The sequence below is a fragment of the Rissa tridactyla genome, chromosome 4 (genome assembly GCF_028500815.1).
Source record: "Rissa tridactyla isolate bRisTri1 chromosome 4, bRisTri1.patW.cur.20221130, whole genome shotgun sequence".
In the NCBI taxonomy this organism is placed as follows: domain Eukaryota; kingdom Metazoa; phylum Chordata; class Aves; order Charadriiformes; family Laridae; genus Rissa; species Rissa tridactyla.
In genome coordinates, this window is record NC_071469.1 from 87,224,229 (window position 1) to 87,251,363 (window position 27,135).

Consider the following 27,135-nt stretch of genomic DNA (forward strand, 5'->3'; position numbering starts at 1 on the left):
GTTTCACATGACCTTAGCACATATGCCTGACTTTGAGTGCCTGAAAGGAATGACCTCCATCCCATTCATCATAATGGCTTGTTAACACTCAAATCCACTGTTTTGAGGGTTCCCCGCCAATATTAACCCATGCAAGGCCTGAATGGTGGGGCACGGTTAGCAGAGGTCACACTTAGCTACGGTGCCGAAATTTCCACTGCCCCGAAGAACGGGCCTTTCTTGTGGGCAGCTTTTGTGACTGCCCCTCCACAGAGCTGGTGCAGGCTCGGAGCCACAGACATCCGCCAGTTATGTAGCAGAAGAAAACGGGATAAAATTTCCCTTAAAGATACTACGGGACAATCAGCAGAAATGCAAGTGAATGCATACACGGCTTATATTACTTGATATTTACTTAATAACCTCCATATTTTATTCATGAATTTTACAATCCCAAATATAATGAAACAGTTAGAGTACTTTATTACAAAGCTTATAAAATAATTAAATATTACACTTATATTTTTTGCTTTTTTTACACCATAATTCATACTTTGTGACCCTACCATTTTCTTTCCTCAGTTGTCACTTAAGGAAGTGAGCAAAGAAATATAAAGGAAAAGCTATGCATTAATAAATTAATTATTTTACATCAAATAATAAAAAGGACACAATTATAAAAACAAAACAAAAAAAACCCTTGTAGTTTTCCTAGAAAAACAGTTATAATTACACGATGTCCAATATCAAGACAGAGCGGTGTAGGTTGAGATATGTTTCTAATCATCGTTTCTTAAAGTATCATAGAATACATGTTTTTAATTTAAATTGTTGCAGAAGGAACTGCTAATTTTAAGTGACCACTGTCTGGCATTAGTGCTGAGCTGGCTAATCTTACGCTGAAACGATACTTTAAAAAAACAGTAAAACTGAACTACATTCATCAAACGAAGTTGTGGGATTGGGTGGAATTAGATAAATATGTCCCTCGCAGGCACTCCCCAGAAAATAACAGTAGAACACAGCTCTGTCTCAGAATGGGTTTGGCAAATAGGTTGGGTATTTTTTCAATGCAGAAACTTCTTAAATTGTACCATTTGATATATAGTGTCACCAAACATCTCGATACTGAGCGATTACAACTATAATGATTAAATTTCTTTTGTTTGCTGGTGGATTCTGAACTAAATAAAAGTATTAGGAGAATGTATAAAAATAGAATTGACTTTTATTTGGTTAGAGTAAATCATCCACTCATCTTTTTTCTCTTTTTTTCATATAACCTGTGTGAATAAATAACTATTTAGAGACATTTAGCATTAATTAATGGACTGTAATATTCTTGTTATTTTCTGTGGTTAACGGCTGCATCAAAATTTGCGGAGAGATTTGAGATTAAAAGGAAGACATTCTTCAGTATCTTGGCATTCAAACAAGCTAGCTTCTGAAAAAAAACTACTTTAAAATATCAAGTTTAAAGTTACATATCTAATGAGCTTAGAAAGTTGAAAACATAACCATTGAGCTCAATAAGTCTGAGTTCCTTGAGTTAGTTGAAATATGAAATTCTATTTTACTTGTAACACAGCAATATTAAAAGTCCAAATATTCTAACGCTGAATATTTCTAGGAATACATTTCAAGTTACTAGTTAACCATCTCTGAGTTTCTACACAAAGCAGAAAATGAATTCTTCAACACAATAAAAACATTAGCATGATGCAAAACTTGCTTTTCCAGCAGCAAGTCTAATAGAGAAGCACCATATATCTTTGTAGTGCACTAGTTACTTCTTGGGGCCACAGGCGTGATGCTGCGCTCTCCGGACAACGGCCATTTCAGTGTCCTTCTGTGAAAGTGGCAGTAAACAGCTGCCTTACCCTGGGACCATAGTATCATAAAAAAATATGGAAGGAAACGCTTTTGGTAGTGGGATCTGTCGTGCTGCCACACCAGAACCTTCCTCCTTGAGCTCCCAGTCTCTTTTGCTTTGCATTCTGGTAACTTAGCCAGAAAAGGCTTCCGTGCCTTAATTTCTTCCTCATAACATCTGACAGTGCAAAATTACACTTTTAAAGAAAGAAGAACTGCCCCTCGAGTCTCAGTGTTCAAGTGATCCATAGTACCCTGTACTTTAGTGAGGTCAGCAAATAAAGAAAAAAAAAAGAAAGAAACATTCCTTTTTCAATATATATCCAACAATTACTGTACCTCAGACATTCCCCTAAAAAAATGTCTCTTCTATCAGTGGTTTATGTGGCACCGTGTCTTGCCTCAAAGCAAAGTTAATTCCAACATAAATTGAAGAAGAGAATCCTGTCACTGAAGGGTTCAGATAACGTGCTGCTATCAGTTCTTCTTCGTGCATGATTTACAACATTGCTTGCCATAAAATTTGTGGTTACAGACACCATGCTGGGGAACCAGATGACACCAGGTAAAGAAATCCACACAAGAAGGATCATCTGAAGGAGAGAAATCCAAGCAATATGGTAAGACTGTGTTTTAGCAAGTCAACAAGTCAGGCAATAGTTCCGCACACTTGAGTGCATTTGGTAATATTAAAAACACAATGGGTGACTCAATTCAAAGAAGAGGAACCATGAATTAGCTTTCATCTCAAAAATACTAGTTTCTTTTTGATTTGTTAAGAAATGTTTAATTTGTTAATTTGATAGAGGTAGAGATAATATAATAGGAGGGTCAGAGGCTAAAGGAATTAAAAAATTCAGAGCACACTTTGAAGTTCAGAAAAACAGGAGGAAGTAGAGGATAAAAAAAATCATCTGTGTTTTCATCCCTGATTACAAATGTTCTAAAGCCAGGTACTGGTGGAAATGAGCCTGCCCCACACCTGATGCCGATTGCTTGTTGCCGTCAGCATCACGTGGAGTTTACCTGCAGCTCAGAGTAGCATCAGCTCTGAGCGTATGGGCCGGAACACAGAAACAGCATGGGACGCTGGGTGCAGGGACCTACTCTACACACGTGTGCCCGGAGTGCTCTGCTGTGTGATTGCGGTCCAGCACTTTCCAGAGAGACTTCTCTCCGTCTGACTGTGCAGGGAGCCTAAGAAATCTCTCTTCTTAAACACTCTAGTTAGGTGGCATGAATCAGGCTTTTAGGACTTTGCCTGTGGCATTTTGGTGAAATCTTAATTAACTGCAATGGGAAAAGAGACAGGCTGACAATGTTTAGTTCTGGAATGCCCAGCTGTTAATTACAAATAAACCATATTTTTCAATTAAGATTTTATTTCACTAAAATCGATGTACAGATCATTTATACACACAGCCCAGCCGCTTTAAAAACATTTCATAGTGCGCCTTTCTCCAGTTTTGTAGTGAATACTTTGTGTTTCTTTAAAGGAGCAGAGTGATGATTCGTATGGATGATTTATAAACAAATTTGCCATGTCTGAGAGAGCAGTAAGACATTTAAATGAGGTTTAGCAAAATTTATAGCTAAACTGAAATCTCCTGCGAGCATGGGAAAAGATTCCATTCGACTCTCAGAACTACTGTTTACATGGTCAATAAAAGGAATTTACAAGGAGACGGTGAAGAAAAATCTAGCCATCGTTGTCTGTGTTCTCAGATCGGCTCAGCTGAGTCACAGAAGAGAAATGCTCCTTCACACAGCACACACAGCTTCTTCGTACACGGTGGGGCAGGACTCAGCTCCATCTCGCTATAGGAACTTCTTTTGATTAGTCACCACTTGGCTTTTTTGGATTCCCTTTTGTATGATGGCAAAGGTGATTTTGTATACCTTTATCACCCTCTAATTTATTTGAATGAATAAGAAAATAATTTAATAATAATTTTTTTTTTAAAGATGCCATTTTATTCCTGTTTTTAAAAACATAAGCCTGTCTGTAAATGCTAATGTTATGTAGAGAAAATACTGTCCTTGAACAAACACTTGTGCAGGAACTGGGAAGCTCAGTACTGAACTCCAGCCTTCCCACTCCACAGCATGGCCTTTCTGGTCTTAGTGGCGTGGCAGCAGGGACACAGCTGGCACTTCAGCACCAGCTTTCACGTCACTTCACCTGCTGGCCACCGCGTCACTTCACCTGCTGGCCACCACGCAGAACTTGCCGCTGGGAGGACCCAAAGCAGACAACAGATGACAGGCACACGCAGCACAAAGTGAGGAAAGCTGTTCTGATTAAGTCAGGAAGAAGCCTTCCTGCCAGGAAAGGGTAAATTTTCAAAAATTATGAATTACTGTTTAGAAAATTTATAAGCACCAAGGAGGCAACGTTTATGAATCTTTATGCCCCTTTTGAAGATCGGAGTGCAGTGCTAACATTGCAGAGGTATGGTTGAAAACTGCTCTTGGGACCTAATCCAAAGACCATTGGAATGAACACAAAGAGTCCCACAAACTTCAGTGGATGTGGATCAGGCTGTCAGTTCCTTGTTTCTATTTACTCATTTCTGTGTTGTTTAAATTTTCATTCATTTTAAGCAGTTTACTAGGAGTTACGGTGACCGTAACTGCATCTAACAGAGGGATCGAAATGACCCAGTTTGTCTAGGGAAGTGTGTAAACTCTCCCTGAAACATTAATTTCTTGACTGTGATCACTGAGCTGGAGCTGCATGGCTGATAATAGAGACTGATTTGCTTCAATGTGATTCCAGCACAGCTGGTTCCCTCTCTTTTTGCTGCTTTAGACAGAAAGTTAGAGAGCAGTGAAGAGATAATTGATCTCTAGAGCCTGACGACCCAGTTATAATACAGGGGAAAGGGCTCCTGCAGATGTGAGAGAGAGAGAAACAGGCCAAGGCCAAAATTAGTACCAGACTGTACTCCAGACATGACATATAGCAGAGGAAGGCAGGGGTGAAAGAGAAGTGCTTGCTATATCGTGACAGAAAAGGATGTAATACAGAAACTCCAAAGTACAGCAGAATTTTTTAGGAAGGTTAATTTGATGTCTTAAGGACATTTACTTTTGAAAACAGCAGAACTATTTACTTATCCCTTTTAGGACCATTTCATCTATATATCCTTGTTTGGATTCAAGTCCCTTGATGTATCAGTTTGATACCCGGCATGTCCAGAGCTGATGAGTAGAATGGCCTGAAGACAGCAGTGGGTTTTACGGGGTTTCAGTGGTAGAGCTGAGGGGGGGCTTGGCTAATGTCAGTTCACAAGATGCAGGGCCAGAGCTTGACCTTTGCTCCCAGCTCCATTACCACCTCTCTCTTGCAATTCGGCCTAGGTTTTATAGAGATTACTTTCAGCTCCCAGTTTTAAAATGGTAACAAGACAGTTAATGTACGGTATTTTGAAAGTTAATGTTTAAAGGGCTTTAGCATACCTACATAACTAGTGTTAAATGAGACAAACCTGGACCTCCGTGAGCTTTTTTTCCTGCAGTTAAGGAGTCACAAACTGTAACCAGCTTGTAAGCAAATATATGGGATGGGGCTAATGCACCACTCTCTTTCTGTGGTGGTTCTGAGAGAATTCTCCTTCCTTCATTCAGAGTGACACAAAACCTCTTGCTCCTTCTGCTCCTCTAGGACCGCAAAACACACTGAAGAGGTAGAGAGGGATACAGCAGACATACAAGTGGGGACAGAACTTATTTCATGTTCCCTGACTGCACTGATCAGAAGCAGTAAGAAGAGAAGTACGTTCTAGACAAAGCATTTTTGGACTCTCAGGATATGGGTGCAATTTGAAGCTTGAGTGGACTTCAAAAGACCAAAAATAAATGGCAGATTCTTATTCCTTAGTTCAAAAGTTGCTATTTTTAATCATAAAACAGTACCAGCGTAGGACGCTCGTATGTTACTCAACAAGATAGTATAAAGATGCAGCTCAGAACCAAATGGCATAACTTTTTGATGTACTTAACATATTCCTGTTTTTAAAATCTGTCAGTTATACTCTGAAGTCCACTTTAAGGGGGGTTCACTTTGAGAAGAGAGATGCTGTGTATCAGAGAGTAACCGTAAAGCTGGAAAGCCTGGGAAAATATCATTCATGAGGCAACATGCCAAATACTAATCTTCAGTGGGCGTAACTGGAAAGGTGATTTTCGCTGGCTAGAGAGTTCTAAGCAGCCAAGGCTGCTACAGCATATAGAGCTGAGTTTTACCTCTTTTCACAGGGACTGGGCAGAAGTTCGTGTTGCAAGCCCTCAGGACGGCTGGTTTCTGATGGGGCAAGCACCCAGAAGCTGGTCTTCCTTGGCGCAGGCACTGTACGCTCCGGGTTTGCACTCCCCCTCCACATGTTACTGTACACTGTGGAGAAGAAAAAAAGTAAAAGCTGTCTTTCATTATAGAGCCTCTCTGGGAGCCCATGAAAGCCAAAGGGGTGACTTTCAAGGGCTTTGGATGAGACTTTCAAAGAGAGAGAGGTCAGGATCGGATGTGTTGCTGTTCAGCAGTCCCCATCAGGACCAACTTCTCAAAGACATGTGCATCTGTTCTCCCTCCCGAACATTTGGTTACTTAAGGACTCAGCTGAAAATTTGGTTCCTTACTTAGGCATTGAGACAGAAACTGAACATTTCAGAAAACCTGTTCCTGATTGTCTGCAGTGATTTCTTTTGAACTCTGAGCCTGTGGGCCCAATCCTGCTGTCTGAACAGAGATAAAACTCCCGCTGGAACCATAATTATGGCAGTAACTTGGGAAAAACAGTATGCGTTTGCAAGAAGATCTATGAAGTATTTTAAAATGAATAAGCCTTTTACTTGTATGTGTTTCATGAAAAGTTGTCTTTAAGATAAATGTGATCATTTTCGTCTGATTACAATTGTCAGGCATACATTGTTTCATGTAAATGTTATTAAATGAGTGTGTGTCTCATTGATATGTGACTCATAAAGTAGATAAGTTCCAGAAATACAGAAGCTTGTTTGCAAGAATGTAGAAACAAATACAGACTGATCCCGCAATTAATCATAGTATTTAGGGAATTCCAGGCAATCCGTGCAGATGCTCAAATACATTGTGCATATAGATATGTAATAGTTCAACCACAGTGCAGTTTGAAGAAAGCGTTGGAAAATGAGCGTGGAATGTAGTGCCTCTCGAGCATGAATAACATTTTTAGGTGACATTCTTCAGTTTCAGGACAAAGAAATGGGCTGCACCAAAGTACATGATGGATGTGAACCAGCTGCATCATGTTGCAGTGGCTGAGTGGTGCGACCTTCTTTAGGGAATGGCTATGTGCAGGAGACACCTGTGGACTGTTAGCACTGGTGGTATCTCCTCCATTCCAACGGACATTTGACTACAGCACAATGTAAGACTGGAGCTAGCTTTAATCTAGTAGCTTGGACTCACATTGCCATAGTCACAGTGGCGCGGTCTTCAGCATTTTATGCCCGCCAGGTGTTTGTGCCACATCCATTCTGTGACACAGGATACCGCGGCTTTTCTAGGTTTGGTGCTCTCTGAGCCCAGCATGGCAACCTCACTTTCTCTGTCCAGGAGGCTGCAGTCCCACTGCAGTTGGTTTGTTCTTTAATGCTGTGAAGTGAAAATCACTAGGGGCTGCTACTTGAGCTACTGTGTAGAGAAACTTGCTCCTTTTGTAAACTCCGTAAAAGCCAAGACATGAAATAGCGCTGGGGAAAGAGTGCTCGCCAGGAGAGGGGGAGGGAGGTGAGAAGGCGTCCCATTCCTACCTGCTGCCAGGGTGAGGAATACCAGCCAGACACCATGTTATACAACGTTTGCGATGGACAGGCTCCCTTGTTACAGGCCTCTTCCAGGTTGGTGTTTGGTTTCTTGATGTTTCTACATCTTCTCTGAGGAAAGGTGATCAATTTCCCATGGAGGCTTTTCTCACCGCATTTCAGTTCTCGCTTTTGTACACCCGGGCCACAGGAGGCTGAGCACTGCAAAGGCAAAGTACACCTTTTAAATCTATAGAAACTCATTCAGATAAAGAATGCGCTGTGTGCAAGAGACCCTGAATTACGCGGAACTACAAAAGCATTGCATAACTAAACCCACAAAGACCACGTTCCATAACGTGTAAACAGAAATACGAATTCAAGTCAGTGAAGGTCCTGAAAAACAAAGACATCAGGGTACATCTAACTACATCTGGATGTAAAGAACTGTGTTTTTGTAGTGGCTTGCATACAACACCTGATTTTCAAATGACAACTCAGCTTTCTTTCCCCCACAGGGTTTGCGTGTGTCCCTGAGTCAGCGTTTCCAAGAGCAGCGAAGGAAGGCAGGGAGCCACATAACTGCACCACTTTACCTCACTCCAGGAAGAAATCACCCACTGGAGTCGGTCATTTTTGGGGCAGCGTCCGAGCACGCAGGTCTGCTGGGATTCAGGTTTATGGTCTCTGCTGCACATACTTTCAGGCAAGATTTTAACCTTGGGAGAACCGGTGCTTTTGCAGTGGACATCCCGTTTCTTAACACCTCTCCCGCAAGTCTTGGAGCACTGTGATGGAAAGAAATGCTCATTTGAACTAGAGGAAATGAAAATTGGCATTATTTGTGTTTTACAGGAGAGCACAGAAACCATGGCTAATGTGCTGTGTAGCTGCCATTATAATGTAAGTAAACTTGAAATTCTATTGGTAATTAAGTAACAGTAACATCTGTATGTCACTTCTAAAACATTGTTCTAAGTGCTTTCTTAGTGTAAACTATGAACTCTTACAGCCCCCATGTAGAACAGATAAGTAATATCTCTCTTCCGTAGATGAGGTAAGTTGGAGTTGTGAGCAAAATGCTTTTTTTCCTGGACAGCATAGCTGAAAGCTGGTCCTAACCTCCCATCGCAGAATCTCCCACGGCAAGATGTTCTCAGCTATTTGTTATTTTGTCCTCACCTTGGCCTAGAGGGATGAGATAGAGGCAGAGAAAACTACCCAGGGAATCTATACATAACCAGATGAATCTCACTACAGGAGTCTGATGCAGACAATGGTTTGAAGATATTTTAATTGCCAAGATTACAACTGAAGCTTACGACAGGTCACCAGCGAATAAACAGGCATTTCTGAACCGTGGTTCGGTTGAAAAGACATCTATAGTTTTCATTGCCTTAGCATACAGCAAAATGCAGGAATGAGCCATTTCTGATGAAATGAAGAAATAACTGGCCCTGAAATAATCCTGCCAGCTTTCTAGCTTGGTGCATCCTCTTCTAATTGTTCTTCTTTTTGCTAATAATTAAAGGGCGCATTCCAAGGCAGAATCCTGGACTATCACTATCTGTATTAAATCAAACAAATGTTTTCAAAAGATTTCACGAAGGCAGAGTTGTACTGAGGATGCAACAGAAATATCTGCATGCTGAAATGTGTGGTTTTAATCTTTCCCCCGAACAAACAAGAAACTCCTTTCATTTAAAATTACTCAGATTTGTGTAGAGAGGCTGGGTATTTTCCATTTTTTTTCCTCTTAACTCCCTTGAGCCTGTGATATAACATCTTTCAGCTGAATCTTAAAATCTTCACTAACTTCTTCAGTAGGCCTGTTCTCTACATTTCAGCAGGACTCTGAACTTAATTTTCATAGGCTTATTTGAAAATCCCAACTTGAATTGTACACCTTCTAAAGAGTTGGAAAATGGATTTTTTTTTATTTTTTTTTTTTTAGTTTAGAGGAAGGAAATTTTGAAAGTGTGAAGACCTTGTTCTTCCTTTTCTTCCTTTTTAAGTATCTAATCATCGTACCTGGTTTTTATAGTCTCCTGACACACTAAGGTTTCCTTCACATACACTGGAAGAAAAAGTTTCTTTTTGAGTGTTAAAACTCTGTTACGATGGACTATTGAGTAGTTACTCGTCTGTCAAAGTACATTACAGGGCACTCCCCTGGAGAGCCAGTCTGTGCTTCTCAGCAGGGAATGCTTAGGTCAAGATGTTTCTGAGCACGTAAAGAGTGACAATACCAAGAAGTGTACACAGAAGTAATAGATTTTTCAGTAAATTTAAATCCACCTTGAATCTCATTAAATGAAGATGGAAAAATAAAAATAACATCGCTCCTCTTGATATAAGTGCACTGTCAGCTCGCTCTTAAATCCCAGATTTCCCCATACTTCATTTATCCTTAGACTGACAGTTCATACCAGCATCGATAGCAGTGAAAGAAAGAGCAGAGATGTGTTCTGTGTAAGCACGGCTGTGTTTTTTAGCTGGGGCTGGTTTAACGTCAGGCAGTTTGCAGGTTTGTGAAGCAGGGTGTGTACACACAGGAATCTGCCCAGGGCCCTCATGCCCCTCAGGCAATTAACTGCAGCAGTACTCTATTTGCAGTAGAATAGTTACTCTAACAAAGGCAAAAGAACAACAGTGATTAGCGAACGTGTAAATCACAAATTTATCAACCCACAATTCACATATGTGCATGCATTAATATGCAACTCTAACCCCAAATGTTTCTTCAATCCTTGACTGCCTGTCATCTCTGAGAAAAGTTAATATTGGTGGGAAGTAATCTCAGAGGGGGGTTAATGGCTTTGAAGAATTCATAGAGCCTTAAGTTATGAAACCAGAAAAAATACAAATCCATCTATTTGAATGTACCAAAAAGGACACCACGTGTCCCCTTCCAGCAAGCCCTCCTGGCCAAGCACTTAGGACAGCTAGTTAAAATATGTACATGGTTTACATATTATCTTCATGAACAGAGCCACTTGCAAAATACTGATCTTCACAAAGTTTGCACCGTTCTTCTTTTTGAGCAGAGTTTTTGGCAATATTTTCATTACGCCAGCAGACAAAAATGTAAGTTTTTCTCCAGATTACCTGAGACCATAGGCCAGGGCTCCATTCGGGTGGGCAGTCCTGACCATTGCACAGCTGCATCTGCGTCGGGGTGCTGACAGGACACAGGGAATGGGCCACTACCTCCTCTCTTTGGAAAGCCCTCTTCTGGACACACTGAATGAGACGACTTTGTTGCCCTCCTCCACAAGATTTGCTGCATGCGCTCCATTCACCTGTTGACCAGCTTAAAGGTGAAAATGTATGTTAAAAACACAGGAGTCCAATTAGCTTTATAAAACCAATACATATGAGCCATCTATCGAAAGTGCATTATTCAGGGATTCTGCTTGGCCTGCTCTCCCGATGTACTGATATCTGTTCAAGCAATCAAAAAGCTTTAGTTACATATCTGTCTTCAAAGCATGGAACGTTTTGCTAGGGATGAAATCTAAGTCACACAACTAGAAAAACTAGTATTACTTATTTACCGTTCTCATCTACCAGAACCAACTTGCCTATGAATCCAACCTGCAATCTGGAATTCCACAGGGACTGAGAGAGACGCTGCCATCGAGCCTGGTCAAGTATCTAAAAGATACAAGGGTCTGGCTAACAAATCACCATTCCTTTTTAACCACACCCACGCTTTTAATTGAAAAAATCTCTCTCAAACAGGAAAAGAAAAATCTTTTCTAAAGAAATGGGAGGATGGTCACTTTTGTCTCTCCAGCTGCTGAAGAGACCTCCAAACAGCTAAGAGACCTGAGGCCAAAGGAAGAAGATAGCTAGATGGAGAGCGTTCTGTAAATTGATAAGATTCAATTATTGGAAAGTTCTGCCCTTTGTTGGTACATTTTTTCCTTTTACATCTCTCTCAGAGACAGGGTGGAAGAGGAAGATTCACCTAAGCTGATAGGAGGGAAAAGCCGGCATGGTGGGGGAAGAATGGGGCCGGTTGAGCTGAGCGTGCACCTCCCAGTGCACTTGTGCGTAGATCCGCTCACACGGGACGACAAGTGCTGGCATGGTGCTGTCCAGTGGGATTTATGTCAAACCTTCCTGGCCTCTGCTCACAAAAAAGAACTTGCTTGCTAAAATCAGCAGTCCTGTCATTAGTGTCTGGAGGATTTACATGTCCTCAGACTAATAAATTTGGCAGACAGATGAGGTAGAATATAAATAAAACAGGAAATTTAACCAGCAAAAGCTGTTGGGCAAATCTATACCGTCACAGGCACGCTTCAGTTACACATCATGTCACCAAAGTTACATAAAGTCTGAAGAATTATTGCCAATTGCTTAGGATAAATTTAGGTCGGAAATGTCAATAGCTGCTCAGTATTTCTATTGCTGAAGCCCTGAGCGGGTCCCCAGCCTTTGTGAAACACTTTGCAAACGTACAATCAAGTGTCTTTGTCCTCGAAGGCTTACAACGTAAGACCATAAATAACAACTAGATAGGAAAACAGAAGTGAAGAAACAAAGGACATTATGAATGACTGAAGTGATCGGTCTAGTTGAGAACTCTTATTGAAAGACCCCGCACTGAATTTAAACAAAAGATTTTATAATAGCAGTTTTAAAATTTTTTAATAATTTATGCTGCAGAAAAGGTTTTTGTCTCAAATCCAACTGCATGGTCTATCCAGCTTCCATGGTTTCTCACAGCCTCAGCCCTGTGACCACTGGAATAGCAGCTTACATACAGTTTTAATGACAAGAAGGCTTTTTTTATTTCTTTTCTTACTGTGTGAAAGAAGAACAGCATCCCATTTGCCTGTCTGTTCACATCGGCCTGAAAACAAAGCTAATTTTAAGTTGTAAAAAATATATTAAAAGGCTATTTTGGAAAAATTCCTTTGGGAATAGAAGAAATCCCAACTCTCAATCTAGCATCTTCAGTAACTGCCAAAAGTAGTGGGAAATATAAAAAGCACTAATTTCAGGACAAAGAAATATTAATGTGAAAAGTCAGTACTTATGTAATTCCAGAACACGTCAGAAGTTTCCTTTTTGTCTGATTTATAAATATTTGGACTATTGCAATACAAACTTCTGGGAAAAAAAAGTTACCGTTTTAATCCCTTTTACAACTTCTAATTAGTTTGCCTTGATGTTTCTGACATCGGTGTTTGGTAGAACAACCAAAAGTGTTCATTTTAAGAGTTTATTCACCATAACTGCCCAGAAAGTTCCTCTCTTCACAGAGGAGAGGGCAATAAACCTACTTTAATGTCATCTAGTAAACTGCCATTTTCCAAGATTATCTGGGCTGTGATCCAAGAGTATCTTTCATTAGCTCAAATAACTAAATAATTATGACCAGATTTGGCAGCTCTGAAATCCACCAACAGTGTGCAGTACTGATGCCTTTCTGTGTTCTTACTGTTGGGACAGTAGTTTGTTCCTACTCAGACTAATAAGTCTTTGTTCTTATGCAGTAATTATTCCTCACTGACCTTTATAAGTCTGGAGCCTCTTTTATGTCACAAAACTGCCACGCTTGTATCTCATCTATTATTCACCTCCTCCCCTTGCCTATTGTGCCGACTATATTTGTGCTTGCTTTATTTGCTGGCTATTAAGCATTCTTTGTTTCCTCCATGGAATTTATTAATATTACATTTTTTGATGTTGGCAGTCTCGGTTTTATGGGAAATACTACATGCCGTGACTTTCTGGGCAGATTGCTCAGCAGAGATATTCTGGCATAGTTTCACTCGGCTGAATGGCAATCTGTTAATTTAAGACATGGTCCTACATGTAGATCCTCCATACATTAATATATCCTAAGGATTTTAAAAATGATTAATTCTTGAGTTGAATTGTTTTTCCCTAAAGGTGGCTTGGGGCTTTTATGGTTTTTCTTTTTGTACTCTTTTTAGGGTTCAAATCATTAATTGTGTTTTAAAATAGTAAATCTAAGAATATCAGAGCGATTTCAGCATGAAAGCATTGCACTGCATGTCAAAATAGATATTCAGCATTTTCAGCAATAGTTACATCAGTGGATGTTCAAAATTCGTCAGGATCTCTGGTTAATAGAAATGGAAATCTTGTGTGCGGTCAATAGAATTGAATATGATTTCGGTGAAGCTTTATAGCACAACAGTGCCACATCCAAACGAAGGTAAGCATAAACAGCTTAAAAAGACTCCTGGGAACATCACAGACAATACATGTCAGTGTACATGATACTGAGTTCATTGGATAAAAATAGTTCTGGCAGAAGATAAGTCGCAAATGAAAAGATTGTGTTTGGCTACAAAGATTACTTAAAATTGGTATTGAGAAAATCATGTGGCTAAACGCAATCTGAAGAAACTGCTGAAGCAAGAACATGGGGCTCTCCTGTCACATGTTACCATTATTTAAACCTTATCTCTATCGTTTTGTGGTCATAGTCTATAATTTGCTATTTGGATTTTGTGTACTCTGCTGTAATCTTTAAATTTTGCAGGAAATTCCAAACTATTACTGGACTATTTTTTAGTATGTTCAACATATTGCGAAGTATGGATTTTTAAGTAAAAACAAAGCCACTGCAGAACATATACATCTTTTTGCTTTGCCCCATCATCTTCTTCTGGACTGGCGGAGATGGGGAATGCTCACTATTAAATTCCATTAACTGTGTTATTTTATGAAGTATGGGAGTGGGCTTAGCCAGTTGCTTTTACCACCCATGGCTTTTATCACCGCAGAGTAAAACCAGCAGGTGACACCGGGTCTAGAGCTTTCCTGCATTTCTTCTGCCTTCTGCTGCCTGTGCACTTCAATGTATCTTCAACTGTCTTTATTTCCAACAGAAACACTCTTAATTTTTTAACATATTGCTTCAGAAAATCTGGAAGTCAAATGTCTTGTCCAACATACTACAGCTTTTCTGATCTTTGGTATAAAAGTAATGCGAAGGTTGCAAACTCAGGAATCCAAAAGTGAAAAAAACAGCAAAAGAAAGATGGCCAGTGTGTCCTTAAATCTACCCATTTATATTCTGAGCCACATAATACTGTGTTTAATTATACAAGCACACAACTTTTTTTTTTCCAAAGGGCCCCTACCACAGCTACCATAAATCAGTGTAACTCCCTTGTTTTTAAAGGAGTTCTGTTGATTTAGACCAGCTGGATTCTAAATGCTTATCTATATGTCAGTGTCTTCCTTTGCATCTCACCTTTCTTATGTCTTTCAGAAAACAAGATTGTTCACATAGGCGATGTCTTCATATTTATTTTTGTGGGTACCAGTAGCATTGCTGACAATTTATTTGGTTTAGAGAGTCCTATTTTCGGTATCATAGTACTCTGTGGGACGTTTTGTCCAAAAATCACTAATTACACTTCACAAGATTCTTTTAACCTAATCTAATATGTGGAATCTGAGTCACGGGGCCAAGCTTCCACACGGGGAGTAGCACTTTACTCAGGAAATAGTCTTATTGATTCAAGGTGAGTAAAGGTGGCAGAACAGGCCTCTAAGTAACTCAGATTTACTCAGTGTCACATAGCTAACCCCGGTATGGTGACAGAGCTGCGAGCAATCCTCGGGAGGTCTTCCTTAGCAACATTAGAAATACCGCCTCTATTATTATCATTGGGCAGAAGCCTACACAACTAGCATTTTTAAACAATTACTGTTTTATGTTACAGAATAAAAGTGGGTTCATCTAGCAGGCTATACAGTTCTGTCGGAGAGGACTTCTTTCTTGGCAAACTCGGTCATTAGGCATAGCAAAGAGGTACAAAAATAAAGAGAACTTACTACGCTGGGCAGGGATTAGTATTGCATAGTTTTGTTTCAGTTAAAGGCTTCATCCTTGGGCCACAAAAGGAGGAATTAACTCGTGCACGATGATCTTCTAAACAAATTGCTTTTGCTGTAATGTGTCCTATGGAAGTATTAGAAAAAAAATACAGTAAAATAAACGTTCACTCAAAATACAAGAGAAAAAGTAGTAGGGAGGAATATTAACTAAACAAGTCCAAGCTCATTCTTGGTACAATTCCACTGACTTGAACTAAATAAAATAGGGTTTAATTTGGCAATATGTTTTTAACATTAATTTCCTTCTCTGTAACACAGGTCCTATTGAAGTCAGATGAAACATTTTAGTCATAAACAGCATATTTGCAGAATCCTCCCCCAGCAAAAATTAGGAATTCTTCAAATCCTCATTCCCTGCAGAAAGCAGCAGTGCTTGCTTAGAGCTCTCCTCACACGCTTGCAAACTGCAACTAAATATTTTGCAACTTTTTACAGTCCATCTTTACAGACTTTGGAATTCTGCAGGTTCCGGAACCTAAACTCTATCTAGCGTCAGCATCAGGACAGATTACCAAGAAGACTAAAGATGCCTTACGAGATGAGGTGATTTTATAGATTTATCTTTTAATCGAGATATATCGTTCCCCTCACACACGGTTCATTGGGCACAGCAAGTCAGATTTGGAAGCACGGTTGTTTCCATTGTCTTTATGTCCATTTGTTTAATGCAACCTTCATTTGTTTTAAAGGGAAGCAAGAAAAATACAGTTGTTATATTTTCTGTCTGCAGGGCTCCCAGTGGGTCTTTCTTCCAGAAACACTCGGTTGCAAGGCTGTGAAGTCTGACAACACAGTAGCAAGATATTCCTGAATTTCACCTGGATTTTTTTGCCAATACAGGAGCATAACATGGCATTTCCTTGGTCACCTAGGCCTATTCTTTGGTATTAGAGACAACTGTTCTACATAGTCTTATTTATATGACCCAGTTCCAAATGAAAGGCCACTAAAATTTTAATTCCCAATTCTTTTTCCAGGACTTCCCACATGGCAGTTTTCTGCTTTGATTACAGCCCAGACTTACTTTCACTGACAGAATGTCCAGGATTAGAAAAACAAATAGCTGGTCCGCACAAAGGAAATACCTAGAGGAATATGGTAATAAGGAATCCTTAACTTATATAGAATTTCCGACTCCGACCTGGCAGAAATCAAATATTTGTAACTAAACAGTGAAGAAGATCAGGGTGCAACTGTCAGTAAAGGTCTTGATAATATTTTGGTCTTCGGTTACTCTCTGCAGGTAAGATAAATTGTACTCGTTATTAGGTATCTTTCTTAATTCCCACATTACTTCAACAGCAAGGTACTGTACGCACACGGATTGACCTGAAGAAAAAAGCCTGAGTCACCGTAAGTGACACGAATTGAGACTGGCATGAATTTTTTTTACTATAAAGGAAGTATGAAGGTACTTCATCTATGTTATAAGTTGTCAGATAAAAAAATAAGGACCAGGTGTTCAGTATGACCCCCTGAATGTATTGATACACATTTGCAAAATTAATGGCAGCTGAAATGTTTTATATGCTTTGAAAAAATGAAAAGGAGGAGGACTGGCAATTAGAAAGTTACCTACCACCACCACAAGTAGCTGAGCACTCTGACTGCACCGTCACCCAGGAGTAGCTGTGTTTTTTGACAGATGTCTTGTTTTCATTGTTGGTTTTGGAAAATGTATATTCCCAAGCAATCCCAGGATTTTTGCCTTGTAACAGGATCTATGGAGGGGTATTTGGGGTTTGTTTTAAAAAAAAAGGCAGGGGGAGAGGGGTAAAAAAAAAAAAGGAAAAAAGGATTCTGTCATTCTGAAGGAAGGTGAACTAAACATGATATACATATAATGTATTTATACACACCAGGTTTGTGAAAGAATTTTCAGGAGACCTAATTTTTCGATAAACTAAAAATCGTCAAAGTAATTCCTAAACAGCAAAGCATTTGCTTGGACTAACACCTGCAGGGCATATAATAGGAGAGTGCAGAAATACACGGTTCAGCATAACGCTCCTTTAAATCAGAAGGCATTTGGCTGGCTTGGTGAAGCAGAAATGGCTTCAAGTAGATGGGAAATACCGGCCACAGACTTTGGATAGTGCAGCATTCGTCACTGCTCCTGCCCCAGTTCCCAGTGCTCTGCTCCTGCCACTGGCCCTTTACAAGTGGGTCCCTGCATTCCCTGGCGGCTCACTGGCAGGTGCCTGGGCAGTGCAGGGGATGGATTTAGGATTTGGGAGAAATTTCCTCTCTTTTAGTGAGCAAAGCGCAGGCTAGCTGATCCTTCCACAGTGCCTTCTATGAATGAAGAAGCCTTTGCCCATTAAGCAAGCAGGACTCAAATGCTTTACTGGAAGCCGCTTGAGCAAAGCAGTAGTACAGCTGTGTGGGGACTGGGAACAGAGGTGGTTAGACATGGCTTCCTCCATTCTTGACGCTGAGGGTATAAAATAGGTGGGGTTTTTTTCTTGTAAAAAGCTTTTTCTATGTGGACTGGCGATAAATTTTGTTTGGAAGACTCTCGGCTGGTATTTTTCTCACAATGGTTGAAGCTGATAAAGCTTCTAGTCCAGAAAAGGACACATCCCTGAGTGTCTACAAGGGGAAGAAGGATTGGAAAAATCTTTTATTCATGATTTTAGCGTAATGTGTTAGAAAATTTACAAAACGTGTGATTACTGACTATAATAACAATCTTTGCCATTTAACTTGGGGAGCCTAGCTCTCGGGGGATGTACTATTTTAGTGGTGAATTACATTGCAGTTTTCATGTAGGCAACTTCCTAAAATTCGCTGTACTCATTTCAAGTCTGAAGTATAATCAATGCAAGATGCATGAACATCTGACACATACCTAAATTTGGGGAGAAGTTTCTATTTAACAGCATTTATTTTAGAAACTATTTTTGGCAGCAAAGTGCATTTATATTTGAACTTAATAGAAAAAGTGCAAGAGTTTACAGTTACAGAGCTCTACTAAGTTTTAATTCTTCACCAATATGGATCTGGTCATGGTAATATAAAGAGCAGGTGCAGTTAACCTCAGTTCCTAAATATGCTTTTTGATAAGGACTAGCATTTCAAGTACAATTTCAGGCTATGTTAATGACTACCATTCAGAATATTAATAAAATGTCAGTTAAGTTCACGTGATGTCTATCCTGAGTGCTTAAGCAATCCATGTAGGTAGAACTGATCTCTGTATAGATTTGTTTCATGAAATAGCAACAAACGTGCATTTATGTCATTTAAGACCTAGGAATATAATAACATTTTGAAATGTATCCAAGGGTTTTAAAGTAAAGTATTCTGAAAATGTACCTATTGAAAAACAGAAATTACCCATGACAGTGAAAATTCAGACAAAATTTACGTGACCTGCAGCTCAATAATGTTGAACACATGAAGGAGCTGGACTGCATAATGTTTACTTTTCTAGAAGAAAGAAAAACGGATGCTATATTTTCCATTCTCAGTAGACAAAGATTTTATTTCAGTCAGTGAACCTTAATAATGATCCAAACTGAGAATATAGCAATTAGGACTGTAAAAGGCAAAATACTTCCAGAAGAATTGGAGAGTATGTGCCTTCTCATCAGAAGATTCATATTAGAAGATTCTCCAAGCACAGGTCAATTAAAGTATTTCATGTGAAAGTTTTCATCTCGCCCATCCACACTTAATTCATGAGCACCTTAGAACACCTGTGAGATTATGGAAGAAATAGGTCTGAAAGTGATTACTGACCTCTCTATTTTCACTGAATATTCTTGATAGAAATACTGTTACTATATCTGTTTTAGGGGTAAGTCATGTATGTATATATGTATCACCACAATTTTACAAGAACAGGTTTGAAATCAAATACTCCGAAATTAGGAAACATTGGACTTGAGACTGCTGTGCAGCTTCATGCTGCCCTGCACACGTACACTCTGAGTCCCTGGATCTCAAACTGTCTTTCCAGAAAGCCTCTGCGCGCTCAGTGCTCACAGCACAAGCTGCTCACTGATGAGCGTGTTACGAAGTTCCCACATGATACTTTATGCTCATTCTCCAAGGTGTAGTTCTGTGCCCTCTTTGCTGTGCTCCATTCAAACCCTTACCAGTGTAACTTTTTTCAGGACCTTTCTTTTTTTCCTTGGCTATTCGTCACTATCTGATGTAAAAGTTTTATAAGATTTAACAGCCCCTTCAGATGAAGGAAAATATCTCTTCTACATAAATTTTTATTTTTAGAAAGCTGTCCGACTGCTGATAGCAAAAAGTCCAACTCTGTTAAAACAGCTGTTCCACAGTCGCTTTGGATCTTGAACCTGAAGTCCATGAGCATTAGTTTTTAGATAAAAACAGGTTGCAATAATATGTGTTCACTCTGCGGCCCTTCTCTTAAGTACAAATTGAGACAAATACCTAATGTGTAGAGTTTCAGAACATGTGCTTCAGAAAAAAATAGGGTGTGTTAACCCTAATAAGAATTGAGCCCTGGAAAACCGTTTAACTAAAACAATTCCTTTCCTGGTTCTTCTTACAGACCAGACCTCAGAATGCTTTGATTTGCTTTTACTCATTGGAAGGTCCTACGAGTCCAAGGTATTAGCACAGATCTCAGCATCTTAGGCAGCCAGAAACAATTTCAGAGCAGCTTTGTTGTCTTCTTCTGTTAGAAAAGATCCGGCTAACGTATGAACAGTCAAAACTCAGATTTCCTCTTCTGCGGTCCTATGAGGATGCACTTTCTCCCATTTCAGTGGGTGCTCTGTGTTCCTTCAAGTGCAGAGGCTGAAATTCTATTTGGCTTTTTAGTAAAAGTCACGTGTCAACAGAGGAGGAGGTTTTGTCTATACCTCAAGACCTTGTGTAAGGGTTAGCCCTTGTCTCATTTGAGTTTGACAACTGTCATAAAACTGTGCTATGTCGATGGCCAAAAAAACCAGTAAAGCTTAAAACTTTTCTAATAAAACTACCCTGAAGTATTAGACTGAACACGTGTCTTCTGAAAGTGCTCTTCACTTTGTGATAGCAGAGGCAAGAAACAGAATGAATGCACAAAAGAGGGAGGATAAGAAGATAAAAGTGGCAACGAGTTTTACTCCTGTTAGAGCAATATTCTCCTGGTGCTTCAAGAGAGTGAAGGGAATGAGAGGAAATGATCTCGGACGAGTTCGAACAAGACCTATTAGTATCTATCACTTCAGAGAACAACCCCACAATGATATAAGAAACTCGCACCCTGCAGCTGAGTGAGTGCCTGGGGGGTAAATCCTGCGCACCAGCCACACGGGACCATACACATATTAAGACCTTGGGCTACACCCCCTTCTTGGGCGTTGGAAAGCAAACGCAATTCTAACAGGCAGAAGAAGTGAACTTCCTCTCCGTGCCCTGGCTGGCAGCCAGAGCTACAGCCCTTCCAGCCAGCAGGCCACCAGAGGGAATGCTTACAAAGCAAGCGCTGCATCAGGGGCTCTTTCCTCCTGTATCATCCCAGCTACATAGGAAAAGGGCAAAATCAAACTCTGGAAAAGCATTGGAGACAAAATATTGCAGTGCACAAACCCATGTACTTTAACGTCCCTGGCAATATCAGATGAAAAATAGTATACAATGTATAATGTTCAACCAAGTTTTCATTAGGAATGCAATGCTATTGCAAAGTTGCAATTTTGCCAAAGTAATGAGCATATAAAAAATTTTCTATCGTATTTTCAAACGTTCATTATAAAGCCCTTCCTTAACAACCCAATAACTGAAGTCTGCATATACGGCCAAGTTATCAGACCTACAAATTTGGAAAGACCTCCAGTGCTAGTCTACTTAACTGGATGCATTCCAGCATCTTTTCAGCCAACTGGCATTTGCTCCCAAATTTACAGCTGGCAAAAAACCTCCTTAAACATTTCCAGTTCCTCAATAGAACTGTTTAATGTCTACCTTTAACACACCAACCACCTGACTTCAGACACAACACTCAGCAGCTCTGACCGCAGGGCGCAGAGTTATAAAATTTACAGCTTCTTGAATTCGAAAACCACAGACTCTGTGGCTGGAATCTGCCAGATCTATTCTGAAGAAAAAGAACTGTGGCTTTTGCTGAGGGCACAAAATGTTAAAACAATGGCTAAATTGAATTCTCCTGAGTAAAGAACCTTTTCCTTTTGCTGCTAATTTTTATTTCAAAGCTAAACCAATACATTTTCTAAACTAGCTGTGCATCTGCTCCTTTGTTAGAGATTTTTTTTTTTCCCCCATGGCTATCCTATGTTTCCAATACAATACTCCATTTTGCAGGTCAAATTCTTAAAGAGTCCATCAACATAGCTTTGTTAGGACTGACTCTGTGCTTTTCATGTGTTTTTTTATTGTAAAACATGTATGTGAAGTTACTTGCAACACACTGATTTAAAAGAGATTAATTTACACAAGATAAACTCCTCTCTCTTCCATAATAGCCCATCCCATGTATAGGAAAACATATTAATGCCTGGCATGTAACAAGCTGAAAAAATGACTCATTAGCTCTGGAAGGACTAACAGACATCTACGAATCACTTACAGAGGGAAGCTGAGCTTAGACAAAAAGGCAGGTAAAGGAAAAGCTACTCTTTACCCATCTGTGCTTCAGGTATTTTCATCGTTACTCATTCTGCATGCGCATAGTTTACAGAATGGGCATGAGCCCAAACTTTGAACCCCAGCATCCATGGTAGCTTTGATCCGAGTCTTCAGATTACATCTGCATTTCCTGGGTCACTCCCACGTTTGTAAGTCTTTAATAATTTCTTCAGGTGCATGTAACAGAGTTAAGCTCTCTGCAATGGGCCATCAATTACACCAGTAAGGGCAGTGGGGAAGTCTGTCTGTGTGGTAGCCTGACTGTGTTATGCCTGCAAGACCTGCAGTTTTCATCCACTCTGAATCTACCTGCTGTTTAATAAATATTGTAACGTTCAACATCCTAAGCCAGATTCTGATGTCTCTGTTCAATCAAGATTAATTCCATTGACTTCTATCAATTTATTCTGGTTTCAGTAGGATAAATCTAAGCATGCGGCATAAGACGCTGGCGGAAAGCTGTTTAAAACAAGTTTTACAACAGGACCGTTGTCTTGAATGGGCAGTTATTGGATGGGATCCTTGACAGGGGCTAACACCAGGAGCTTCAAAGGAAAGTGAGAGAACACCTGTTTGGAAAGCACCAGCACAGGAAGAATTATCCATTGCTTACTTAAGCCAAACCTTAAAACAAAAGGGGTTTTATCTCGTCAATACTTCTAAAGTCACTTTAAACACAATCTTAACTAAAAGCTTATGACAAACTATTGTTTTTCAAGAAAGTCCACTAAGGTCATTAGAAAGAAAAAAAAAAGGTATCCTTGAAAGGTCCTGTATGATCTCATTTCTACTTCAGCTGTTTCAAATTTATCTTCTGTTGTTATTGTGTCTCCATTTTTTTAGTGTTCACATGCTAAATGTACAACCTTCAGGGATACTGTCCAGCTAATCTCTCCTCACTAAAGGAGAACCCTTTTGTGCCTTGTATTGAATCCACATCTGTATCTCATAAGCACATCTTAGCTCTCTTTAGCTTACTTTCTCTTTAGGGGAAATCAGTACAAATTTATCATCTAGTAGCTAATAATAAATGTAATGCTTTATAACTGCAACTTGGCTTTCTCCCAGTGGCAGCTAGATCATCAGTAAAGTCATTCCACCTGGCCTCCTTTCTCTTTTTTTCCCTATTGATAAAGAGGAAGTGATTTACTGGTTTTAATTAGACGTATTCCTGCCTCGAAGCTCCATTCACCTTCTCTTCCTGTGAATGCCTGCCTCTTTGCAAAGCATCCTTTCCATCTGTGACTTATTGCTGTCAAAATAAGCTCTTTTTTCACAAAGATTTCACAATTTCTTGATTCAATATTTCACCAAGTTTGAGGTAAACTTCAGTGAGGACACTGATCCTATCTTGTCCTGAAAAACTTCACCGTGCTTTCGCAAATCGGCTTTGTGTTCTCAAATGAGTCAATTCTTATCCGTTTATTGATAGAACGGAAAACCAAATTATTAAACTCTCATGTTTTTACGTTAGTTTATCAATCCCTGGTCATGAAATGTTTTTCATGCTCACATAACAGTTCAGTTTCTTTTGGGGCGACTGAATATTTCAACAAATGGGCATCACGAGTGAACATTCTATGAGTTCTGTGTGGCTGGAGCCCTGTGACGGCAATGTGCCCTGTGCTCTGCCAGCCCCTTCTGGAAAGCGTTTTCAGCAGTTACTGGCACCCACTGGCGGCCCTTGTTTCCAAAGCTAGATAAATGAATGATGAATTTACTGTTTGTTTCTCCTCAAGTTAAATATTTTTCAGTTAATGGAAGAACACTGACAAGGTGTTTAAATTGAAAGTGCTGACCTTAGATTACCTATGACCAACTGACAGATAAATGAGCTGAATATATTCAACTACATTTTAAAAAAAGCAGCATGTTTTCATTTAAGATGAGACAATTATGCTACAGAAACCATATTTTAAAAACCTGGTATTAATTTCTGATCCTAGATTATCATTTAACTATCATATTTCTACCACTTTGACCTTTGTCTGTTATTTCATCTCGCCTGAGTCTGACCACTTTGGGAACTGCCTGCTGAATCCCTGAATATTTTGCATTTCAGCTTTTATTGGTTTCTACAAACCCACAATCACCAAAGTATCAATAACACTAACTGCAACTTCAGAAGGATACAGATACACAAATTCTGAAGGGCACTGGTTTATCTCCTTTGCCGTCCCTCCATCTGTGAAATTAATTCTTGAACAATCCAGAAAGGGTTCTGATGGATTCTAAAATCTCATCATGCATTTACACTTCCAGTAGTTGTGCTCAGGAAATCCTAGGCCTACACATTTAATTCCACATTCTTCTCCCAATCTCCTCCTCCTCCTCCAAAAATATTTGGCTACTATAGTTTGTATTTTTTCTCCCACAACATTGTTAAATTACAGATTCGCTGCCCTTTGTCTTCTTTGGGATGACTCGTTCCCATAATTACATACATATAATATATATAAATATATGTGTGTGTTTATTTTTTTGTGAAATTCCAGGGTAAATAAGAAAAGCACTTCATCGGTCTTTTTGTTGCCTCTTATGCATTTTTGAATAGTCTTTAGGACTGCAAAGTCTGATTAAATGACACATGCTCAGCTGAACTATCGAAAAAACCTGATAGAAACACAGATGCCTAGGAACATCCTGTACAGGAAGATATAAATGCAAAACATTTTGTAGAACCACAAGGCTGAACTTGTGATAAGCAAGACAACAGGGAATTTTAAGATTTTTTTTCTTATTTGGGTTTCATCCTTCTCTCTTAATACATGCTTCAGATGTCTCTTTCAAGAAAATATTTTGGAGGAGTGCATTTCAAAGGAAGTGATTGCCTTGAGCACAGACTTGCCAGACCTGTCTGGACCTGGAGCGCGCTGGTCCCATCCTCTCCGGTGAGCGTTGCTCAGAGGACGTGCACAACGCCGACTTTCTGGATGTGTGCAGGCTGATTTGCGTTCAGAAACCCAGTCAAAAACCTGGACCCTTTGAATCACCACAGAAATGTCTAGCAAAACTATGACTGCAAAATTACACAGGCACAAGATGTCTTAATCTGTCTTTCAGATCATAGTGGAATGGCAATAAATATGCCTACAAAACCCTATATTTTCTGCCCACCTGAATAATAAAAGTTCCTGTATTTATGCACACAATTTATTCAGTTTCTCAATACCTGCAGTGTGCATTTTTACAAGGGCTTGCAGTGAATTCTTCTGGAATAAAAAAAACCCACCTAATTTAGAAAATAAGTTTTAAATTTCTTTTGAATACAACCTAATTAAAAAATGAAGAAAAAAATTTCTAAGCATTACAGGAAGAAGTTGAGGTCCAAACCCTGAAAAGTCTTAATTTTACTGAAAATCAACTCAATCGGATAAAAAAATTTCTAGCAGGACCTTTTTTTTTTTTTATGCTTCTTTGAAAATTGCAGATGAACTAGAAATAAAAACAAAGCTACAATGTAGTATGCTTAAACATTCCTTTTTTCAGCCTTCTGTCAGTTTCTGGTATTTATAGTTGAAGTAGGATTTGTTTCATTATTACTGCTCTAAACAGATCTTCAGTAGTATGTGTATATTCTCATAAAAGCATATTTCTTTAGTTTACATTGGCATTTTTGCTGCTTAGAGTTATTGGTGAATTATAAATAATGCAGATCTCTGAACAGACAAAATTCTGCATTTTTTTCAGAATTCAGCTTGTTGAATGTTGCTTAAATCATTGAAAAGGAACAAAATCTTAGTTACAGCTCATAGATAGATGTAATTGGGGACTACGTAACTGTAACATTTTCAGTTGTTAGAATCCCTTGTTACCAACGGCAGTGGTGTAGGTATTTCAATAAAAATACAAGGGAAGTTTAAATAAGCTCTCATAGGAGCAATAGCCTCCAGTTAAATGTTAAATCTTAATAAAACTGTTTAGCATAATTTGATAGGATGAAAATAGAAGTGCTATTTAGCATTAAATTTTTTTTCTTTAATCTTTATTCTGCAGAGTATGCGCACGATATGCAGCCAAATAAGTCATCTTGCAGGCAATTTATTATTCATACTTTAGCTCTATAATAATACAGTTCAATCTACTTTGTATTAGGACAAATAAGATTCCTGAGAGTTCAGCTTAACATTTCATGGTATTTATAAGTGTGCTGGTTTCTTTGGTGTAAGGCTATTTTGGAGATGATCTGCAGACAGGGAAGCACGTCTGTAACTTGTAGACCAAACCTTTCCTTGGACTAAAGCACCCCTGTTTATGGACATACCCAAAATGAAAATTCTTCAACTGAGAAAAAATGTTTTAAAAAGGCATTGCAAATTGTGGTAGCAATTTGTGAACATACATGCCCTTAGCCTATGTCAGACTGTCCCATCTAAAACGTGTTCATCCTAAAGTACTTTGTCACGTGGTCATGGTCCATGAACTTCAGTGGATCTTAAAGATACGTGTAAGTACCTTAGTCAGTCAGTACGAATAGCAGTAAGGCTCCTCAGTACTCCAAATAAAAACTTTACTGAACAGTTGTGAAAGTTTAAATAATCCTTGAAGAATGTATTTCACGTCACAGTCTACACTTAACTGTGTTTCTTAGTGTAACAAAGCAAAGCTGTGTCAGGGAGACAGGATGCCGCATTCTCAGCTCACTGCTCCGTGCTACACAACGGGCAAAGAACCGCAGGTTGCTGCCTCGGGAGCGGGTACAGCACTCGCTCTCGTGCTCCCCAAGCGCACGTTTAAGAGAGAGCTGACTGGAGAACTGCTGGGAGGAGTGTGGAGGAACTGAATCCCTTCTGGGGAGGGCTCCTTCCTTCTCACAGGGAAGGATTCATCAACACAGGCATCACAGATGAGTTACAAAGCCAAGGATTTGCTAGAGCTTTCTAACAGAGCAGGCAAAGTAATGTAGCTAACAGGGAGTAAAGACTTTGGCGATTCATCCAGAAATTGACCCTTAGATGTTCTTATGCATTTTAAAAGAAAATCTAGTAAAGT

The 27,135-nt window shown here is 39.4% G+C and overlaps 1 protein-coding gene across 3 annotated transcripts in view; it reads right to left on the bottom strand.

The window, feature by feature from the left end:
* Positions 1–394: 394 nt before the first annotated feature.
* ADAMTS18 (ADAM metallopeptidase with thrombospondin type 1 motif 18) overlaps positions 395–27,135 on the bottom strand; it is a 79,291-nt gene continuing 52,550 nt past the window's right edge. For all 3 annotated transcript variants that reach the window (XM_054200867.1, XM_054200868.1, XM_054200869.1), the window contains 7 exons: positions 17,111–17,252; positions 15,469–15,595; positions 10,744–10,948; positions 8,232–8,423; positions 7,645–7,857; positions 6,100–6,247; positions 395–2,444 (listed from right to left, as the gene is read on the bottom strand). In XM_054200867.1, coding sequence (XP_054056842.1) covers positions 2,329–2,444; positions 6,100–6,247; positions 7,645–7,857; positions 8,232–8,423; positions 10,744–10,948; positions 15,469–15,595; positions 17,111–17,252 — 1,143 coding nt within the window. In that variant the 3' untranslated portion in view covers positions 395–2,328. The remainder of the gene's footprint in view (positions 2,445–6,099; positions 6,248–7,644; positions 7,858–8,231; positions 8,424–10,743; positions 10,949–15,468; positions 15,596–17,110; positions 17,253–27,135) is intronic.